This window comes from Canis aureus, chromosome 20, assembly GCF_053574225.1.
Source record: "Canis aureus isolate CA01 chromosome 20, VMU_Caureus_v.1.0, whole genome shotgun sequence".
Lineage (NCBI taxonomy): Eukaryota > Metazoa > Chordata > Mammalia > Carnivora > Canidae > Canis > Canis aureus.
The window spans coordinates 23,602,176-23,623,809 of NC_135630.1; the positions used below are offsets into that span (position 1 = coordinate 23,602,176).

The following is a 21,634-nucleotide window of genomic DNA, read 5'->3' on the forward strand; positions in this document are numbered from 1 at the left end:
CAAGAATGCAATAAAAATAGCATATTGATAGAAATATGATATATTAATATAAGAATATAAAGATAATTTATGATGCATATAATACAATAGTTATTCCTACTTGCTCTAGGTCACAAATGTTGCTTCAGCTTTTCAAGTTTATAATTTGTTTAATATCTCATTTAGCATTATTTTGTCTACTTAAGACATAGAGAAGTCTAACAATATCTTGTGGTAAGTGAGGAAAAATTTTTTCAGGCTTTCCTATGTTCCTGCTCTTCTTAGCTTGTAGATCTTTATAGTGCTTCCCTACATGGACTGCCATCCCTTTTTCCTTCTACGTAACAAATATTTCTGTGTGAGTAGAAAGGATATAATAGTTAACCAAGACTTAGCTAACTTTGGCTTAAGTTTCTATCCTCAACATACACTAGTTTTGTAAACCTAGTAAAGCAGTTCAACTTCCATGAACCTATACTTCCCTCCTTTATAAAATGGGGATAATAATATCTGTCCTGCACTTACTGGGCATAGATGTAACTTGTAAATTGGAAAGTGATATAAAAATATGCATTATGTTTATTAGCTATTTTAAAGATTTATACATCAAATTCCATCTCTCAAATGAAATATTTTGAACTAATTCTTGCCCAGTCTGATATTCCTACCCGCCTCCCTTTTTTTAATTCTACTATATATATAAGGTCTTATTCATGTGGTGTGGTAGTCAGATTCCAAAATAGCTTCTAGTGGTCCTTGCCTCCTGATATCCATGCCCTTGTGTAGTTCTCTCCTGCACTGAATAAGGCTGACCTGTATGCTCAGTATGGTATTGTGGAAGTGATGGTTTATGACTTCTGAGGCTAATCCACAAAAGATACTGCAACTTTAAGCCATGTTCTCTTTTGGATCATCCCTTTTGAGGAAAGTTAGCTCCTTTGTTATGAGAACACTCAAGTAGCCCAGTAGAGGAGGAACTAAAGCACCAGTTTGCCCACCATATGAATGGGATGTGCTAGAAGTAGATTTTCCAGACCCCGTTGAGCACTCTGATGACTGCAGCCTTAGCCAACATCTTGACTGCAATGTTATGAAAAACTGTGAAGTTAGATTCACCAGCCAAACTGCTCCTGAATTTCTGATCCACACAAACTGTGTTTGAGGTTATAAGCCACCAGATTTGGGATCATTTATTATGCAATAATAGATGATTAACAAATGTGATTAAGACCAATGTACTTTGTCTTAAATGTATAAGTCTGATGTTTTCATCTAGCTCCCAAATATGAACTAGATAAAAATTTTTCTACATAAATAGATCTAAAAAGTTAAATAAATAAACTATTTAGTATATTAAGTTTCTTCTAACATTGATATTCTAAGGTAGTATCAGTTTGAAAAATAGCCAAAAGTCGTTGGGCCACTCTTCCATATGTGAACTTTATGGAGTCATTATTGACAAGTTTATGTTATTTTTTTTCTTTAACATGTGAATTTGCAAGAAATTCTCAATAGAGCAAGTAGGAAGTAGGTGATGACTAAAAAGTTGCCAAAAAAAATTAAAAATAAAGTATATTTTCCTGAAATACCTGAGGGAATAGGTGGGGGTTGGGGAGGAAGTAAGGTGTTAGTCTTGCTCTGGACAGTGCAAGGTAAAGGAGGAGAAGGAGGAGATGGTGCACTATCTTTCATACCATACAGCTTGGACTCTTTAGAGAGGGTTCTTGGCAAGGAAGATCCTCTGGAGGCATTGGGTGATTCGGTCTTTAGTGTCTTGGAATTGTAATGCAACTGTATTAAGACAAATAAACTTTCAAAATTAAAATAATGAAGGTGAGAAAAACCAACAAATGTACAAAATGTGGAAGAAAGAACATCCAGGAGTCAGAAGACCCAGTTCCAGTTTTTACAAGTCAACGCTGTGATACTAGCAAGATTCTTAGTTGTTTTTCATTTAAAATTGAAAAAGTCATCCCAGATAATTTCTTTCTAGCTTAATGTTATAGGATTCTATAATTCTAAAATCTAAAAAATAGGTGTTTAAAGTTGGACTAGGAAAGGTTTATCAAATGTTAGGAATATCAATGCATAAAAAAGTTAACTTCTTACTGCTAAATTTTAATGGAAAAGCTCTGTAAAAGGGGCAACCTGAAATTGGATCTTCTTATGTTTAGAATATAGCTACATCACAGAAAAATGTTGGAAAGTCTCACTTTAATATAATCAGTAAAGGAAGAACCTGTACAATAGAAAATAAACAGTGCTTAGAATAACTTAATCCTAGACTTTTAGGTTCTTTTACCTTTACATCAACTCCAGGAATGTAAAATACTGTTGTTTCTAAATCACTAGGCTTTGTCTGCAGAGATGATGGCACTTTCTTGCCAGTCATTAAATGGGTGGTAGAAGCATAATTAGTTTGAAACTTCTTCTTTTTTGAAGGAGAATCTTGATCTAAACTCCTGGAACTTCTATCATAACTCCTATAAATAGAAAAATGATTTTTATCTTTTTTAAAAAAGGACATTTATCTCCTTTTGTTTAGAATCCAACTTTTATTTATACAGTAAGTGGGATATAATCCTTCATTAATAAAGTTGAAGAAGTAAAGCTCATCAGTGTCTGTAGCTAAACTGGTTAACAGCATGCATAGATGATGTTCGTGTTGTATGCTCCATAACCACATAGGGCAGTTGTTACCTTTAGTCTTTCCTGAGGTCCTAGCTGTTTCATATGAACATATTATGTTGAGCCAAAAGAAATTGCCCTTTACATAAGCAAAACCAGCTGAATATCAGCAATTTATTGTACTGAATTAACATGCTTTTTATCATTACTTCTACACATTTGTAGGAATTTAACTGTTTAAGTGCCTTTTTATCTTCCCATATTATGACACCTTCCTTAGACAAATAGACCATTAAAAAAATTAAAAAATATATATATAATCTTTATACCCAACATGGAGCTCAAACTCATGACCCTGAGGATCAAGTTACATGCTCTATGGACCAAGCCAGCCAGGTGTCCCTAAAATCTTTCATTATGAAAAATTTCAAACATGCAAAAAGTAAACAGAATGGTATACTGTGAACTCCTGTGGCTCCATCTCCCCAGCTTCCACAATTGTCAGCATTCTGCACTTTTTTAAAATCAGCATATCCACCCACTCCCTATCTACCCCCTCAATTATTATTTTCTTTAGCTCTTTTTAACATTAGGAAAGAAAAGCAAAAATTCAAAGAAAAAAATAATCTAATCTTAAGCCTGTTTGTACCACCACTTTTTCAATGATGGAGACAAATGGTAAAGCTGCAGCTATATCCTATATCTCAGTATACTGAGACCTCTTTGTCCCAGTTTCCCAATCTCTATTTCTTTTTGAATTCATCAAAACTCTAAATAATCAGGGTGGCCTCTCCACTGTCCCCAGCTCCTGTGAGGCCTGGGCACCACCTGTGCGGCTCTGACTCTGATGACTCCTCGCCCTGCTCCTGACTCCTCGCCCTGCTCTGAGAGGCAGCACAGCCTCAAGGGGCCCCCATGTCCAGCAGGGGACCTGTCCCAGGAGGACACACCTGCCTGGGAAGGCCCCAAGACACTTCTATTTTTCTTCAACTCACTTTGTACTTAAATAAACTTATTTTAAGGGGGAAAAAAACCTCAAGATCTCTTTGAGTACTGCACTGTTCTTTAAAATAGAAATGTCCATAATACAAGAACAGAGACTGAGAAATCCGTGCTTGTTTAAAGGATAATTCCAAAGATACAACTCTTTTAATTAAATTGCTAGAATCTAAAGCAGACATGCATTTCTAGTTGCCAGAAAATTTTATATACTTATTTAAAGAAATAATATGTTATACAAAATAACCACTCAAATTTACAACTATGATTAAATCCACTCTTTAAATCTGCATTTTGGGTCATGGATGAAAAAGTTGTTTGTAATTCAGTGATATATATCAATAGTAGTTCTAACAAATAAAGTTACATGTACCCTTTTCTGACCAATTTCTTACCTTCTCAAGCTTATATCATCATGCTCTTGTAGAAGGGTAGTTGGGTGGAGAACACATTTTCCACTATCAATTTCAACCCGTATATCAAGTTCAAAGTCAATATTTCTCTCTGTGGCTGTGCCACTAAGACTTCGGTTGACTGGAGCTGTGGGCCAGCGTTCTGTAAATAGCTGATGAACAGCAGCAAAGCCTGTTGCTTTTTTACGAGATGTATGTCTAGGGAAAGAACAACCAATTATTACATTGTATTAAATTGCAAGAGTTTTCAACAAACTATTTCCTAATATGTGACCAAGAGTCTATAAACAAATATACTGTTTTATAAATCCACACTTATTACTCAACTAGCTCATATCATTTGAAGTTTTTTCTGAGTTTGATGGAGTCACATTTCATTCAACAATCATGCACTCAGTAACTATTATGTCCCAGGCAACATGCTAGGTGTTGAGGACAGAGGCTCAATCACTGCTAGTAAGGGGTCCGAATATCAGTGTATGAACTATGTTCTACATTTTTGAGGAGATTTCATTTTTGCAAATTGTAAAATGCTATTTTCCTGATTTTATTAAAAGACTGAAGAATAGGGAAAGAAAAAAATAATGCCATATAGAGCTAAACTACATTAGTAAACTATGGCTATGTCTCAGTCTTCCTGTGGCTAGGCACATAAGAATTTTTTTCTATAAAAGTTAACAGTTACACATAAAACCTTAAAGCTCAGTTCTAGACTCTGAAATACTACCCACAGGTCTCAAAACAAAAAGGCCACTTACGAGGGTTTCCTGTAAATATAAAACCTTTCCCTCTCATGGTCTTCGTCCTTTTCATCCTTCTCAGAATCTTCACTAGAAGAAGACAAACTGTCATCCCGTCGGCCCTCTTCAGGTTGGAAAGGAATGCCTGATGAATAGCCTCCTGGAGTTTTGGCAGAACTGAACACGGAATATGATCCTTCACTGTTTGAGGAGTAATGGGATGGACCTTCAATGGTTACTGACAAAAGGTCGAGTTCTGTCTCCTCTGGAAACTGATTGATTATAAAAAGAGAAGACGTGAATCAGGTTCATGTTATACATCTCTTAATTAAAAAAAGGAAAAGAAAAAATATATGTTTAAACATTTAAAATTCTCTCAGAATTGAATTTCTTCACTCTAAACTGAAAGAAAGCCAGATTTACGAACATTTGAAATGGCACACCAAGGAAGGAAGCAGATCATTCCACAGAAAGTCACACTACTGATATACTAAAATTAGTGTGAAATTTTACTGTATATAAGCCTATATCAACCTGTTAATTAGCACATATTGTATAATTCTTAACAAAGTTAAACATGCTGTGGAGACAAAGCAAATAATGTAAAATCAACTGTAAATCACAGGGGCAAGAGAGCAATTAGTGATGATAGAGCATGCAGTGTCTGTACAGAAAGTACTTCATGTTTCTGGATATTTTTTTATAGATAGCTTCTAAAAATGAGTCGCTAATTGGTTGAAGAGTGATGCCCCAATCGTTATGTAGTTAAAGATAATCAAACTTAAGAATACTATTTTTAAGGTGAATGGTTTATTATACACACTATGTCGCTGAGAATCATACCAGGAGGCCATTGTATTTAAGTAGATTAAAAAAAAACACCAAAACAATAAAATTTTCTATGATCTAATTTATATTCCCAATTTTGAGAGTTGCTTAAATATCCTTTGAAAATGTGCAAGGTAATGCAATTTATTGATGCTATTAGATACAAGAAAATTAGATACATGAAGACAGAATACTGTAATAAAAATTTCAAACATGCAGAATCCAGCTTTTCCTCACTTTTTATGATATGTTATTTGATAAATAAAACAGATTTTATCAGAATACCTTCAATTTTTAAAATTGAAGAATTTGTGTGAATATCTGTTTTATATTTATTTTATATTTACCCATGCCCTAATGATCTATTTTATAACTTTTTATTTTATTTTATTTTATTTTTATTTATTTATGAGAGTCACAGAGAGAGAGAGAGAGAGAGAGAGAGGGGCAGAGACATAGGCAGAGGGAGAAACAGGCTCCATGCACCAGGAGCCCGACATGGGATTCGATCACGGGTCTCCAGGATCACGCCCTGGGCCAAAGGCAGGCGCTAAACTGCTGCGCCACCCAGGGATCCCACTTTTTATTTTTATATGCTATTTTTTTTTACAAATAGCATATACTAATTAAAAAAAATAGGACTTGAACCAATTCAAATACTGATGCCTTTAAGAATTACTTAATCATTTCAAAATATACTCATAAATCAAATCATTAGTTTTACATCTGAAACTGATATAATGTTATATGTCTCCATAAAAAAAGGTGGATGGGGAAAAGTCAATTAGGAGAGGCCCTTGATTCAGTTCTGTAAATGATTTATTTCCATTTATTTGCATTTTTAGAAAAAAAAGGGCATGTTTATCAAGCTCCCTATAATCTCATCGTCTTAAAACAAAATTTAGTTTGACTAAATTCAGTGTAACTACAGGATATGTACTAAGACTATAGTGTAAGAGGGCAGAGAAACAAGATGTATGTGGAATAAGTACCAGTTTTTAATTAAACTTGACAGAAAATTCCTAGACAAAGATTTATATGCCTAGTATACAGATATATTTTTAAAATTCAACTTTCTTTGCATGACTTATATTTAGGGAAAATATATGGTTCATAAAAATGTTTATTCAACTTATAAGTGCCTGGGTAGCACATTTTCCACACTGTTTTGAACAGAATAATTTTTAAATGGATTGTTTTTATACATATATGGTTTTTTATATGTATACAGTGACTCCAAAGAAATAACATTCAATGGTTAATTTGTTGTCCTGAGAGAAGTTTGATTCTAGTTTCAATTAGTTAAAAAATTTTTTTAAAGAAAAGATTTGTTTTGTGGTTGAATGTAGAGGAAAGAGATTTGCTTAGGGATTAGCAAATAAATAATAAACAGCAGGTTTTGATTTATGACTTGGCTAATTTGGTAAGCTGATTTAGTCTATAATTTTGGAGATTCAATAATTAGTATTATACAAAGAAGTACAGAACTAAAATCTATTCATGCAAGAGCTTATAAAACATATGTGATGAAAAAGAATTCAAACAATCTTAAAGCTTTATGTAAAATATTTTTGAGGTCTGAGTTTAGTATAAAATGAGAGAAAGATGTTTTGAAAGCAGATTTTTAGGACGGTTAATCAGTTTTAAAGCAAAATTTATGTTGTTCTTAATAAGTACCTGAAAATACCCTTCCCCAGGACAGCTGGATTGTGGCGTACTTCCCCATATTGTTTTTTTCAACTTAATTAAAATAATAAGAAAATATATAAAAATTATGAAAAACAAAAAAACAATGGTTTAAAAGCAAACATTCAAGAAACAAAATAAATGTGTTAACATAAATTTTAACATATATAAAATTAAATATAACTTTTAAGCTGACCTTTTGACTTCTGGTTTCTGCTATTACTTCTATATGAACTAAATAATAAGATAAATACATAAGTACAAACATTCTACAACTATGCTTGTCTATAAGACCTAATTTAATGTGGATTCATACATGAAAGGAAAATTATTCGACAAAGACTTTCTACCTAAGAGCAAGCAGAATGGAATCTTTATTCTAGGTGAAACACTAACATGAGCAGCATGACTCTCAAATGATAACACAGGGATGCCCTGTTTGGTAATTTATAGACAGTTCACCTATCACAATCCTCACTTTCATTGTAGGTAGGAATTCATATTTTGAAACTTCATAACTACTATAATTTCATAATTACTAAAATTATTTGGCACCGGTGTATCTTTAACAAATAATAACTCTCTTACTGTATCTTGAATATTGAAAGTTACTCTGGGTCCAGGAGATGCTGCATCCACACGGATTTCAGGGAGCTCCTCAGTTTCTCCTATTCGAGAACTGGAAGTAAAATATAAAGTTATAAAACAATTTAAGTATTTTTTAAAAAGCCCCTAGACTTTATAAAAAAGCCTAACAAATGACAATAATATTCTAAATATTTCTAAATATTTACCTTATCTAAGGATTAAATTTTTGGTATCCCATTTCTTAATCTTTAACATCCCATAGGAAAAAAAAAATAAAACACTGAATGTTTTGATTAACATAAGGTTTTCTGAAACTAAACCATATAAAAAAATTTATACTTCTTATTTTAAGTCCTCATTTATTAGTAAGATAGTATTTTTCTTTAATATGTAGAATTTCCATTTTTTATATGCTAAATATGTATGTAGTCATACCTTTTCTAAAATGACAAACATACCAGAAGCTACTAATCTGCACATACTCATTTCTTTGAATAGTCTGTAAGTTTATACATAAACTTGTCTAAATAGCAAAGCACTATTTTACTAAAGATGATTGCGGTATAAATACAATGCAGGAATTCCTTAAATAAACTGTTTAGTTTGATATTATCCATTATTACTGGTATTTGATTAATAAGGTTCATTTTTGCTCCCTTAATTGTGTAATTTCCCCAAATAGAACACAATAAATAAGTAGTGGATTTAAGTAAAGGAGTTAGCAATTTTATTACTTGTTTCAGTGGTTGAAATATATATTACCTTGTCCTTTCCATTCGTTTAAGAGGAGGTCTTCCAGAAGCAGAAATGCTTTTTGAACGACTGTAACTTGGTTTGTAACCCAAACCCCACTTATCCTTCAGAGAAGCAGCCTAATAAAATAGGAGAGGGAGAGAGACTTTAGACAGTTGCTTATTGTAATATCTGACTACAGATAAAATATTCTATTCAACAAAACAGTATGTTTCCCCCAGGTCAATAACATATTACTTTAAATTTGACTTTAAATGTCACTTAGCAGTATAGGTGGATCAAAGCAGAGCAGGACTTAGCTACTCTTTAGTCCTAATGTCAATTAGAAGAGCTGTATAACGGAAATATGATTCACCATCTAGCCTGAGAGAGAAAAGAAAAAGATTGGGTACAGAAATAAGGTAGAAAGAAAGGAAACAAAAAGGAAAGAAAGGCAAAATAAAATGAGAATTAAAAGGAAAGATTCTGGGAGAAAGCTGGGTAGTGGGAGGAGGTGAAAGGGAGATCAGAGGAGAGCAGGAAGGAGAGAGGGAGAGGCTCGAGGGAGAGGCTTGAGGTGGGGGGGGCATGATCATCTTAAGTACCATTAATGGGCACCCCTGCCATGGCACTCTATATTATAGGAGAGGAAAGGAAGGGGCAAGGTCAACACTCTACTTGTCTCCAAATCCCTCTTTTCCAAATGTGTAGTTAGGGGCTAGATACTGAAAAGATTCTAAGACAATGGAGGTGTGGAATGCAAGAGGACTGAGGGGGAAGAGAGGGGGAAAAGACAGATGAAATACATGCTCAGAACACAGATAAAACTTAGAGAATTTCCCTAATTCTCTACCTAGTTTTATTGTTAACAATTACCAAGCATAAACTACCTTATAAATAGTACGTAAGCAATATTTTAATTCTATTGTATGATTGTTAGGCACATAGTAGCAAAAATTTTAAAAACAGACTTATGCAATACAGATCATCATTATCCATTTATTATCACCAGAAGCCAGTTACAAATAATTCAAATTGGATTTTACCTTCAATTTAAATAATTTAGAACAGTATTCAAACTAGGGTGTCTGGGAGTTTGTGGTGATCAAGAAAGTTGAAAGTTCAAGCCAATGAACCCTGGATTCCTGCAACCTTTCCCTACTTTCTCTGGTCCCAGCAGCTCTGATTTAATGTTTTTAATGTATCAAGGTGCCATCAAAAAATTGAGGGTTCTGTTGATTTAAAAAAAAGGTTAAGAATCTATCTTTTTTTTTTTTAAAAAAAAAAAGTCTTTCCACTAACAAGACCACTTTGCCCTAAAGCAATCTACTTCTACTTGAATATGTTTTAGAACTATTTTCTAATATATGTTTATAGTACATGTATTTACATATTTGTTTCACTTGTTCAGCAATTGTACTAAATCCCAAAAAATGTGGTAGGAAATGGGGTCAATGATAAGTAACTTTTTATTTAAGAGACTATAATTCTAGATGGGACAACTAAACGTGCAAAGAAAAGAGAATGAATGAAGTGCTGAGTACATAGTGGCTGAGAGGTAAGGTCAGCTGTGGAAAATGGGACAGGAGCAAAATGGACATGTCAAAAGACTCATATTTGAGTTAGAGACTAAAAAGAAAACACAGTTTCATGAAAGGAAGACAAAACCCAGTGGCTAAGGACAGACTGTAGAGTCCCACTGCTATATAACCTTGGTCAAATTACTTGACTTCTCTCTGTCTCAGTTTCCTCATTTTTATAATGGGGAACATAATACAAGCTACCTCATTTGGCTACTGTAAAGATTTAATGGGTTGTTAAATGTAAAGGGCTTTAAACAGTGTAGATGTGAGATATACAAATCAAGTGCTATTATCACTAGCAATGGAGAAAGAAAGAGAACTTAAGTACTGTCACAAAGTTTCATAAAGTAAAAAATAAAAGAATGGTCTACTCTAACAAAATTCTTCTTAAATTTACTCACTCGCATACTGGACCTCCGTAATTTCTTACGAACATCTCTTCTAATATCATTCACAGCAACAGATTCTAACTGCTGATAACGTTGAATTTCCTGGTTTATGGTTCCTTCACTTGCACCCAATTTTCTGGATGCAAAACAAATATGGTAATTAGTGTAAAAAGGTAACAAAGCAAGATTGATTTTTATTTGCTCCTTTTTAATTCTTTCACTCATCAGAATATCAAAGATTATATTACATTATATATGGATAGGCCAAAATCCTCCATAGAGTTAACAATCATACACCATAATTATAAAAAAGCTTTCTAAAGTTTTAGAAAATGGCTCTTTTTTACTTCTGCATTAAGAGGCTCTGACAATCTCATAAAGGATACAGACCAACTGCAGAAGAATGTATGTAAAATTCTACATAAATTTAAGCCTCAGGTAAAATTTTAGGGGAGGAAGTATATTTTGCTTCAAGCCATTGTTAATGCCGAGAGCAAAACTCAAACTGTGATGTAAAAACAGGAAAATGTGAATCACTGTATTGTAATTAATTTACAGACTAGTTTTTAGGTAATACCTTTCATTATACAAAATGCACATATCTGTCTAAAGTCCTTGAATGCAAAAATCACAGACATAAGTGGTGTATGAAGATTAAAAAGATGAGGAAAACTATCACCTTTTAGGAAAGCAAAAATTTTTCAAAGTTTGACAAGAAGGATATTTAGTCTTCTAGGGCAAGTATTATTTAATCAGTACTATGCAGCAGGCAACAGATAAAGAAAAAATTACCACCACTTACTGCCCCCTCTCTACTTACCCTATATCCACCTCAGTTCTAGAGAATTGCTACCACAAGCCGGCAAAAAAAAAAAGTGTGAACTTTGAATTTAGACACACCCAAGTTCAAATTCCACTTCTTTAAGGGCTCTGAGCCAGTTTGGATAATGCCATATAACCTCACAGAAATCTCCTGAGGATTATGTTGAAATAACATGCCAGATTCACAATAGGTACTTAATAAATGCTAAATTTGTATCCTTTCTTAAAGATTAACATTCCAGAAATACCAATGTCAACAAAAGACTAATACATATATCAACATATACATGTGAAGATATGTGTAAGTGTATATACACATGTAGAGACATGTATATGTAATACAAAGTCAGTCATAAGCTACCTAGAAATGGAGAGCTGTGATGAGTGCTGGACTAGGAATTCATGCGTAACTTTATCACTAATGAATGTATGATCTCGGGCAAGTTATCAAACTCTTCTGGACCTTGGTGATCTCATTTATAAATTAAGTTGTACTGCCCCAAATCCAGTTTTCTCCACATTTAAAATTCGATGATTCTATTATTAAAATATTATATCACATAAAAATCATTACACATACTTAAGATCATCTATTACTTTGGCTTGTTCATTCAGTTCTCTGATATCCACTATACGCTTCATAATTTTTCTTCCTCTAAGTTCTCCTGGCTGGCTACAAGATGCTCCTTGTCTTCGATAATCTATAGCTTCCTGAAAAATCAAAAGCATGTCTGTCAATACCAACCTCAGGTCAACCAGAAAATCTATACTATCACAAAAATAACACCTTAAATCAAAGGAAGCATGCAAGAATCAAAGCCATCTATATCAAGTAGTATGATTGGAATTCTCCAGTGATTCAAATCCCTTCATTTTCACAAGGAATCTATGTAGTTGCTACCTACGTTTCCCCATGAGTGAGCTCTGCATGCTTTCAAATGGGACTGGCTAGACTGAGGGGAGCCCCACATCTCTGAGTCACACAGATACTCTGCAGGAACAGAATAGCGCTGATTTGGGGGCGTCAGGCCTAGCAGGTGATTTACAAGTCGCTGCCCAAAGGTGAGCTTGTGGCCATCTCCACCTACTGAACTTCCATCTGAACTCTAAATGATAAACAGTAACATTAATTTTTAAAAAATTTCTTTCCAAGAACAAGACTATTTGACGAAACAATAGTTAAAGATAATTTAAAAAGTTTTTAAACCCATACCAGAACAAAAACAGAGGAGCTTGCTTTTCAACCACCAAATCATTTATACTATAAAATATACAGTATAGATGGAAATATGTCTTTTTAAATGTATACTTTATTTTGTATGCATGCACTTTCCTTTTGAGATTCATTTTTAGCACCTTTATTGATATAATCCACATGCCATAAAATTCACCCATTTAAAATGTATATAATTCAGTGGTTTTGAGTATATTCACTAAATTGTACAACGATCACCACAACCTGTTTAGAACATTTTTGCCACCCTCCCCCCAAATGAAACCTCATAACCAAGAGCAGTCTCTTCTCATTCCCCATCCCTGACTCTGAGGTAGCTCTTGGCAATTACTAATGTACTTTCTGTCTCTACAGGTTTGCTTTCACTTTGCTTTTAACATTAGTACACTACCTTTAGGTTAAGGCTACTAAGTTTATTGACAGTTCTGAAAACTATTAATTAAAAGACAGTATCATGAAATTAAAAAACATTACAAAGCGAAGACACAGGGAACCACCACTCTCTTCCTCCCTATACAATGATCAACTACAATAGAATAAATAACATTAAATCAATCTTTTCCCTGTCTCAGGGTAAAGGCCAGTCCAGTAAAGTCTAACAGTGAGTTTACTTACAGTATGGATAGTGGGAGACATAGTGTCAACTTCATCCTCATCTGACAGGTCAGCTATGTTCACTGAATTGAGATCAGCAATGTCATCTATGTCCTCCTCTCCTGTCAGTGTCGTAAGGGTATTGCCCAGTGCATTTAGTCTTTTGCCAATGTTAGGATCCATGTGGACGTCGATCCCACACATTTTCCACAAAACGTTGAGTGTCCATGTTCCAGCACTACTACTTTCTGTTTAAAAAAAGAAGTGGCATTTTTGGTAAGTCTTGAGCACAGAAATTTAAATAATCCCATATTTAAGGAATAAAATGGATGACAGCCTTTTGTAACAACTAATCTCTCTCACAGCTAGGTCTGGGATCGATTGCCCTTTGTGGAGTGTACATCTCTTGCTTCCTCTGTGCAGCACCCTTCTTTCTCCTGTGAACTACAGATTCCCTCTTCTCCCTACTCCTGAGCTGACCTACCCTTCAACAGCTATAGTTGGAACTGCCATGACCCTTACTCATTTGCCAGAATTAGATAAGTAGGCCAGGTGAAAGTCAAAGTTGGAAAACTAAAAACCCTTCCCTGGACTTGAGAAAACCACAGTCCCTCTCTAGCGATTGAGGGTGGGGGAATGAGTCTCCTTGAGCTTTTGGCAGCGATGTCTCCTGACTTGGGGTCAGCAGTATGAAGAAAATGAAGCAGCTAGAGAGGAGCAAAGAGAAGAGCCCCGGTGGCAGTTGAAATCTTGGATCTGGTAGTTCCTGAGGGCCCCTGAGTTGACCTACTAGTTCCTTATCCTCATTGAAAGAGCCATTCCTAAGTTTAACTGTGACAGGCATATATCCTTTTAATAAACTCCCCATTTTGGTTAAGCTAGTTTGAGAGAGTTGTTGTCACTTAGTAACTAGAGCCCTGACAAAGACTTTTATGTGACTTTTCTCCAAATATGTATGTTTACCTCAGCCATCACCCTTTCTTCTAACATTATTACTCTTGGATATTTCCTAACCTTTTCAGTTCTCTGTCAGTGAGACAATTGGCCTTGCTACTTTCTGAGACAATTTACTTAGGATGAGCACCAAGGCTAGGCTTGGGGAAGATAACAGGAAACAGTAAGAAGAGAAAGGAAATCTAACTTTCATCAGCTTCTACTCCCACTGACATTTTAAGAGCCCTTAAATAAATATCTTCCTTTAGCTTACCCTTACTTTATAAGAAGTAAAATCAATAAAATTTACACTGAGCTATCATCTTAGTCAAGATAGGTTATAACTTCTAGAGTTACCTCCTAAGCAGTTTCCTAAGATTTTTTTTTTCTTCTCCAATCCTTGAAAGTGTCTGCTTTCTTGCTCACAAAAACTCAGTGGCTTTCCCACTGTCCACCAAATTAAGTCCAGACTCCTTAATTTGAGATTTAACATTTTTCCCAAGTTATTTTTCAGATAACTCTTTTCTGCCCAGTCTGGACAATTCTAACTAGACACTGTTTTCATAACATAACTAATCTGTCTGCCTGAATTTCCTGATGCATACTCTCTCAGTTTTTGCTTCAGAAACAATTTTATCTATCAAATCCCTATTCAAATGCTTGTTAAATATTAAGCTTTCTCTGATCCTACTATCCTTCTAAATTTGAAATTTTTCTCTCCCCTCGAGTTTAGCAGCAATTAGAATTTTATATTTTATTGAACTTACCACTTATTACAACTTACTTATGCTACAGCGCCTTGACAACATTAGCATTTAAATTTATTCAGGGTAAAAAGTATATCTTATTCATCTCTGTCTTTCCCAAAACGTTTTACAGTATATTAGCAAGTGTCTAATTAATAGTTGTTAAATAAAAATATGCTAATATTATTACAAAAATTGTTTTTAAAATCAAGGAACACCAGAATTAATTCAGTTAAAAGACTCTCTTAATGTTAATAAAAATGACACATATATGTGTGTATATATGTATATTTACATATATATATAAAAAGGCAAAATTCTAACTCATATATGTAAAACAGGTAATACCAATCATGAACTTACCAGCAGCTGCTTGTCCCGTAGTCCTAGAACATACTTCATAGGTGCCATCTGGAACTACACCTGCACAGAAATCATCCCCAAAAGTAGTTTTCAATAAAATTATGCTAGTGATTAAATACTGTACTGTTAATTTTTCGCCCAAAGATTATTATCTAAATATAAATAGAATCACTAGACTTTTTAAGCTTTAGTTTCTAATCTGCAGAATGAAACAGCAACCTTAGATGACTTGTAATATTCCATATCCAACATTTTTATTTTATGCTTTTAAGAATTTAACTGCAGCTTTATCTTACATTCTGCATGTGACAATACCTGGCTGACTCTGAAACTCTAGTTTCAAGATGCTATGACAACATGTGCCACCATATGAATGCCACTTAAAGAATGCAAATAATTTAAAAATAATTTTCTGTTAATAAGAACTTCCACATTTAGGTCACAGACATGATTTATCAGCCTTGTCTTTTCCTTTGACATTTTATGAGAAATAAAAATGACTGCCATGATGTCAATCTTATATGATTAATCTCCTAAGGTTATGGACCTATCTCCAGTACATATCTAACTTTAAATCTGAAATATTTACTACCACTTAGCTTTAACCTGGTAACTTCAACTTAAAAAAAAAAAAAAAAAAAAGAGGTTAACTAAATCAACAGTATAGGAACATACCACCTTTAAAACAATTTTTCAAAAAAGTTGTGCCCAACGACAGAATTAAAACTCTTTCTTAGTAATCCTTCATAAAAATCAAATTTCAATCTAAATCTGGCAGAACATAAATCTTAAATAAAATGTCCTTTTGCAATTCATTTTGTATCCTCAGTTGGTATTCAAATGTTACTCGAATCTGAGCTGCAGAAATACAACGTATTTTGGGAGAAAGAGTCTATTAAGTGACAATGTCTATTATATGGGGTTTTTTTTTTTAAAGAGAATGCTAATAATTTTAAAATCTGAATTATATTTTTGAAGCATATGGTACCAGTGCTTCATATACAATTTATAGAATATGAGAGAACTAGATCTTGTCTTAGGGTAAAAGATTGCTCAGTTCACCTTTATAGTCATGGTTATAAAGCAGAGCAAAAGAAACTTAGATAACTCTTTTAAATCTAAGAATGCTAGAAAACCCTCTGAAATTATAAGTATCATAATGGAGGCCAAATGAAAGCTAGTAAATAAAAACAAGATAGAAAACTTTTAAGACTTTGAATTCCAAGAAATGTCAGAGAACTTTTAAATATTAAGTTTAAAGAAATTATATAAATTCATATATTACAGAGCCATTATAAATTAAAAAGAAATATTAAGATTTTTTAGGAGTAGATCCAAATCCTCAAAGTGAGAAAAGAATCAACTACACTTTCCCCCATTGTGCCTGTGGTCGCTGAGTCAGAGACATAATGCTGAGTAGGATCAACCATTAGTCTGAATCTTGGATGGCAATTTTCCTGCTCTTTTGACCTAATGTTACCCAGGTACTAACACAGAGCGTGGAGTCTTTCAAACCTCTTCTCTTTTCCCTGATGCTAGCTACATTTTTTGAACTTTTAATGGTTTATATAATTTTTATAAATAAATGTTAGTGGAAAGAGTCTGGTCTTTTCTATCTATAGTTAAATGGACCTTTGAATTCTTCCTAAAGATTGTCCTTTCTAATTCTAACTGCATTTCCTAGAAAATATTATCACCCTAGAGAGGCAATTCCATTGGGCCACCATTTTTTTGTAGGGCTTGATTTTAAAATGATCTGTAAAAAATAAAATCCTACAGCATAACTCTATGATTCCTTGTTTCTCTACTCCAATCCAATCCTTTTTGTCAAAAATATTTAATGTCACTTATATTCTATTTATTATTACTAATAAAAATTGATTTGCCCCTGTTATAATTTGGAATTCTTTTTTTTAAGATTTCATTTATTTATTCATGACAGATAGGGAGAGAGAGAGGCAGAGACACAGGCTGAGAGAGAAGCAGGCTCCATGCAAGGAGCCTGATGTGGGACTTAATCCCAGGACTCCAGGATCCCACCGTGAACCGAAGGCAGACGCTCAACCGCAGACCCACCCAGGTATCCCATAATTTGGAATTCTTATTTCAATAGAAGAACCACTCAACTCCTCTGCTTCCTTGCCAAGACACCAAACAAAAAGCATGTTATAAAAATAAGTCATTTAGTTTCCTACATAACCTAAAATAAACCATGATTATCACAATTATCAGTATGTTAATATTCTACTTAGTTGGTGTAATATACATTGAGGTTTATATATTTTTACTATGAGCCTTTGATTTTGATTCAGAGGCATATTTATCATGCATTTTCCCATTATAATAAACTGTTAAGGAAATGGTATTCTTCTTTTGCTTCCGAATATATTTATCTATTTTAATGATTATAATAAAGACAAAGATGTTATCTTACTACACATCAGATTTAAATTTAACAAAAACAGACAAAAGAGTTATAATTTGTAATTTCTCATGAAGGCTATTTTTGGTCTTTTGGAAATGAAGCATAAGTATTTTGATATCAAGTCTTCTTAATAACCTGAAGTATTTCACAGAAATCGCAGCATTTTACCTATGAATTACCTAAATGAGAAGCAGTCAAAACCAGAATTTCACCTATAATTTTATCTAAGTTTTAACCAAAATGGATGCCAAAACTTCAAGTTTTGATATAAAAATAATGAAAAATTCTTTTTAAAGAAGACCCAGAACTGGACAGAAGATTTCCTTCCAGTGGAGTGGAGAAAAAACTGCATAAACAACGGCATACCACTCTTTGTAAAGTAAGTAAAAATTTTGGTTCACAATCTTTAATTCCTCAAACATAGCTTTTCTTTATTAGAAGATTAATGATGATTTATTAACTCTGCTATAATATTTAGTATATTAAGATAAAAATAAATCCATATTCCTTAAAAACTGTTTATAAACACAGCTGTAGTTACTCCCAACCTTGAATATTAATGGAATCGGAGGAATTCACACAAGTTACAAACTGTAACTTACATATTTAGACACGTGAATTTATTCATATTAATATTATTTTATGGCTGGAGTTCCTGTTTCTAGTTATCTACAACCTGTTCTATGATATAGGATAAACTGTATCTTGCACATTTATCACTTTCTTTCAAGATCCCCACAGAGAAAAGATGCTTTTATCTGGTCATGCATGAATCAGTTACAGGAAAAAAATCAGGCAGTAAATGAATCTTCAAATGTTATACTATCAAGAAGACTGCCTAGTTGATTTACTTACCAAAACTACTGAAAGCTACAGTTTTTCACAAATTTGACCTACCTTTAACTAGAAATAGCCCTTATTTCACAAAGTCCAACATTCCGATAGCTAAGCATCCTTTGGTTTTACAAATGAAGACACTTTTTTTTTTTTTAATTAAAACAATTCTAAACCTCATACAGAAAATAAAAGACACTCACAGGCATTCATCACTAGATCGCCACGAATTTCTGGTTTCCAGTCATCCCACGAAGTCTCAAAGCCATCAGCAAAACGAATACAAAAGTTTTTGAAATGCCCTTTACTAACCAGAGATTCTGAAGAACATGCAGTGATAAGAGTACTTTCAATGGTCAATACTAAAGCAGAACCAATGTCAAGGTCTCCAGTGTGATTAGACTGCAAAATACATTAAAAAAAAAGACAAAACATGACAATGTTTTAAATTTGGAAATTCTCACGGGATTCATAGGAACAAAAGTCTAGGAAAAGTCAAGCCTAGAAATTTTCATTAAAAAGCAGCTTAGAAAGATGTCTACTTTTAAAAAATTAAATTGTTGAAGTGAATACATTTGCAATGTGCAACTTTTCTTTTTTAACTCACAAAAGGTAGGGGTGCCTGGGTGGCTGAGTCGGTTAAGTGTCTGACTCTTGATTCTGGTGCAGTTCATGATCTCAGGGTTGTGGGATTGAGTCCCTAATGGGACTCTGAGCTCAGCGGGGAGTCTGCTTGAGAGTCCCTTCCTCTGCTTTTGCTTCTCCACCCCACTCACATGTATGTGCTCTCTTGCTCAAATAAATAAATCTTTAAAAAAACTCACAAAAAGTTAATTATCTAGATTTTGGTGTTTTTTTTTGTTTGTTTTGTTTTTTTCTTTTCTTTTTCTTTTTTTAGAGAGAGAAAGAGCATGAGCAGTTGAGAGATAGCACGAGACACCCTTAAGCAAGCTTCATGCCCAGCGTACAGCCTCAGCAGGGCTCCACACAAGGCTCTGTGTGGGGTTTGATCTCAATACTGACATTATGACCTGAGGTGAAATTAACACTTAACCGACTGAGCCACTCAGGTGTCCCTAATTATCTACTTTTCTATCTTAAGCTTCTGTTTTACTGGTGGGGAACATTCTCATTATGACAACCACTTCTGGTGTATATGGCTTTCCTGAGCTCTGACCATAATGCCCTTAAAAAAATTTTTTTTCAACTCCTGAGGCATAAATATACTAGATGTTGCCAATCCTCAACCCAGAGTTTTTCTTCACAATGTCTCACGAAACAAAATACTAAAAGATAAATTCATTCAACAACTGGTTACAGGTTAAGGTAAATTTTAACAGTAAAAGAGACGTCTATATTTGATATAATTGTAACTTCCTAGGCCTGATAAGGGTTTATAGCACTTTTTTGTTTCATACACATGTCCATAAATTATGAAAATTCTTGCTTTATCTGGTACATATAAATTGGAAGTTTCATTACCACTAAATATTGCAGCTTAAAGGCATTTTGAAATTCTCTACCCTATTTTAGATGAGGTTACTAAACATTATTAAACAATATTCTCAAATGTTCTCTTATTTATTAAGTATATGCCAAAGACTTATTTGTTAAAAACCAAAACAATAAAAAGACAATGAAAACTCAGCTGCCTATTTTTCAAGGTAAAAATTAAGATTTATCAGATGGGTATCAAACTCATCACAATTTTGTAGCAGAGTGCTTCAGAGCAAAGTCTCATGAGATTCATATTTAATACACTGTGGATGAATAATGGCTGAAGGAATTCAATCTTACTTGCTATTTACTAAACTCAAGTTACAAACTGTTAATTAGAAAAAATTATTATACTGTATATACATAGAAATGGTTAGTAGAATGTTGTCCTCTTAATCTTGGACTATTGTTTGATTTTTTTACCTGTGCAGTATTTGTGATGGGCAGGCATATTCCCAGATCATTCACAGTGAGCTGGAGGAAGAGAGTCCCAAAGGCCTGAGCTGATGTTTGCTGGATACCTGGTAGCATATCTACTACTTCCTTTGTAGCCATATGAATATCTTTATGTAAAGCCATTCGTTGTTCATTCCAGTTGTCATAGGCAGCCTTATAATTCAGCCAAAACAGCACAGCTTTTTATAATTAAGGCAAGGTGGAAAGAAAATTAAAATCAAAGCTGTAAAGCTATAAGGCAAGTAAAACTCAGGAGCTGCAAAGTCTGGTCAATTAATAAAAATCATTCCCAGCAGAAAATTATAGCATTAGGATTAGAAAGGATCTAAGGGAATATAGTCAATTTGACAAATGAAAGCAGGCGACTGCATAATGGCAGAAAGAAGAAAATAATCCAGGTCCATTTGTTCATTTAATAAATTATTTGTGAAATGCTTATTATATGCTATGCACTAGGATGCAATAGAAATGAAATGAAATGAAAACAGAACATGGTCCCTGACCTTGTAGAGCCTACTATTACTACTGTTAAAAAATTCTTGAAGGCGGGCAGCCGGGGTGGCTCAGTGGTTTAGCACCGCCTTCAGCCCAGGGCCTGATCCTGGGGACCCGGGGTCAAGTCCCATGTCGGGCTCCCTGCATGGAGCCTGCTTCTACCTCTGCCTCTCTCTCTCTCTCTCTCTCTCTGTGTCTCTCATGAATAAATAAATAAAATCTTAAAAAAAAATTCTTGAAGGAGAGGTACATAATAGTAGGAGTATATAGTAAAAAGATGTGATCCTCAAAGAGAAGTCAAGACATCTGAGTCTGTAACAGGAATGGACCTTAAGGAAAACCTTCATTTAATGCACTATACAGAAGGAGAGTCTAAAGATGAGGGAGGGGAAAGATTAAGGGGTAGGGAAGCAGATGGAAAAGCAAACGGTCAGACACAAAGAGTAGAAAGTACTTTAAGGAGCTGTTGAAGGTGATGAGAGGTTTGTAAGATGTGAAATGAAAAAAAGTGCACAGAAGTTAGCATAATAAAATGTTACCCATAACACTGCCAAAAGGATAGTTTTCTAACAGACTTATCACCAGGCAATGCCAATTTCAATCTTAAATGGCTTCATAAATCAGTTCTTCATTACTTCCACAATACAATTGCTACATATTTGCCCAATAT

General features: G+C 33.9%; 1 protein-coding gene and 1 long non-coding RNA gene across 10 annotated transcripts in view; one reads left to right on the forward strand and one right to left on the reverse strand.

Moving 5' to 3' along the window:
* The window catches only part of BLTP1 (bridge-like lipid transfer protein family member 1), a 204,605-nt gene that overhangs the window by 25,317 nt on the left and 157,654 nt on the right, over positions 1 to 21,634 (reverse strand). For 5 of the 9 annotated variants that reach the window (XM_077861149.1, XM_077861144.1, XM_077861145.1 and 2 more), the window contains 14 exons: positions 20,437 to 20,648; positions 18,720 to 18,918; positions 15,258 to 15,317; positions 13,237 to 13,463; positions 12,293 to 12,493; positions 11,968 to 12,098; positions 10,578 to 10,701; positions 8,624 to 8,733; positions 7,862 to 7,952; positions 7,265 to 7,327; positions 4,778 to 5,031; positions 4,002 to 4,217; positions 2,282 to 2,462; positions 1,569 to 1,770 (listed from right to left, as the gene is read on the reverse strand). In XM_077861149.1, coding sequence (XP_077717275.1) covers positions 1,569 to 1,770; positions 2,282 to 2,462; positions 4,002 to 4,217; positions 4,778 to 5,031; positions 7,265 to 7,327; positions 7,862 to 7,952; positions 8,624 to 8,733; positions 10,578 to 10,701; positions 11,968 to 12,098; positions 12,293 to 12,493; positions 13,237 to 13,463; positions 15,258 to 15,317; positions 18,720 to 18,918; positions 20,437 to 20,648 — 2,271 coding nt within the window. The remainder of the gene's footprint in view (positions 1 to 1,568; positions 1,771 to 2,281; positions 2,463 to 4,001; positions 4,218 to 4,777; positions 5,032 to 7,264; positions 7,328 to 7,861; positions 7,953 to 8,623; positions 8,734 to 10,577; positions 10,702 to 11,967; positions 12,099 to 12,292; positions 12,494 to 13,236; positions 13,464 to 15,257; positions 15,318 to 18,719; positions 18,919 to 20,436; positions 20,649 to 21,634) is intronic. The other 4 variants (XM_077861147.1, XM_077861148.1, XM_077861146.1 and 1 more) reach the window with 4 other exon arrangements.
* On the forward strand, positions 129 to 21,078 carry LOC144291558 (uncharacterized). The gene is made up of 4 exons (XR_013358888.1): positions 129 to 5,065; positions 17,200 to 17,337; positions 17,979 to 18,061; positions 20,445 to 21,078. It is a non-coding gene; the product is annotated as an uncharacterized LOC144291558 (long non-coding RNA).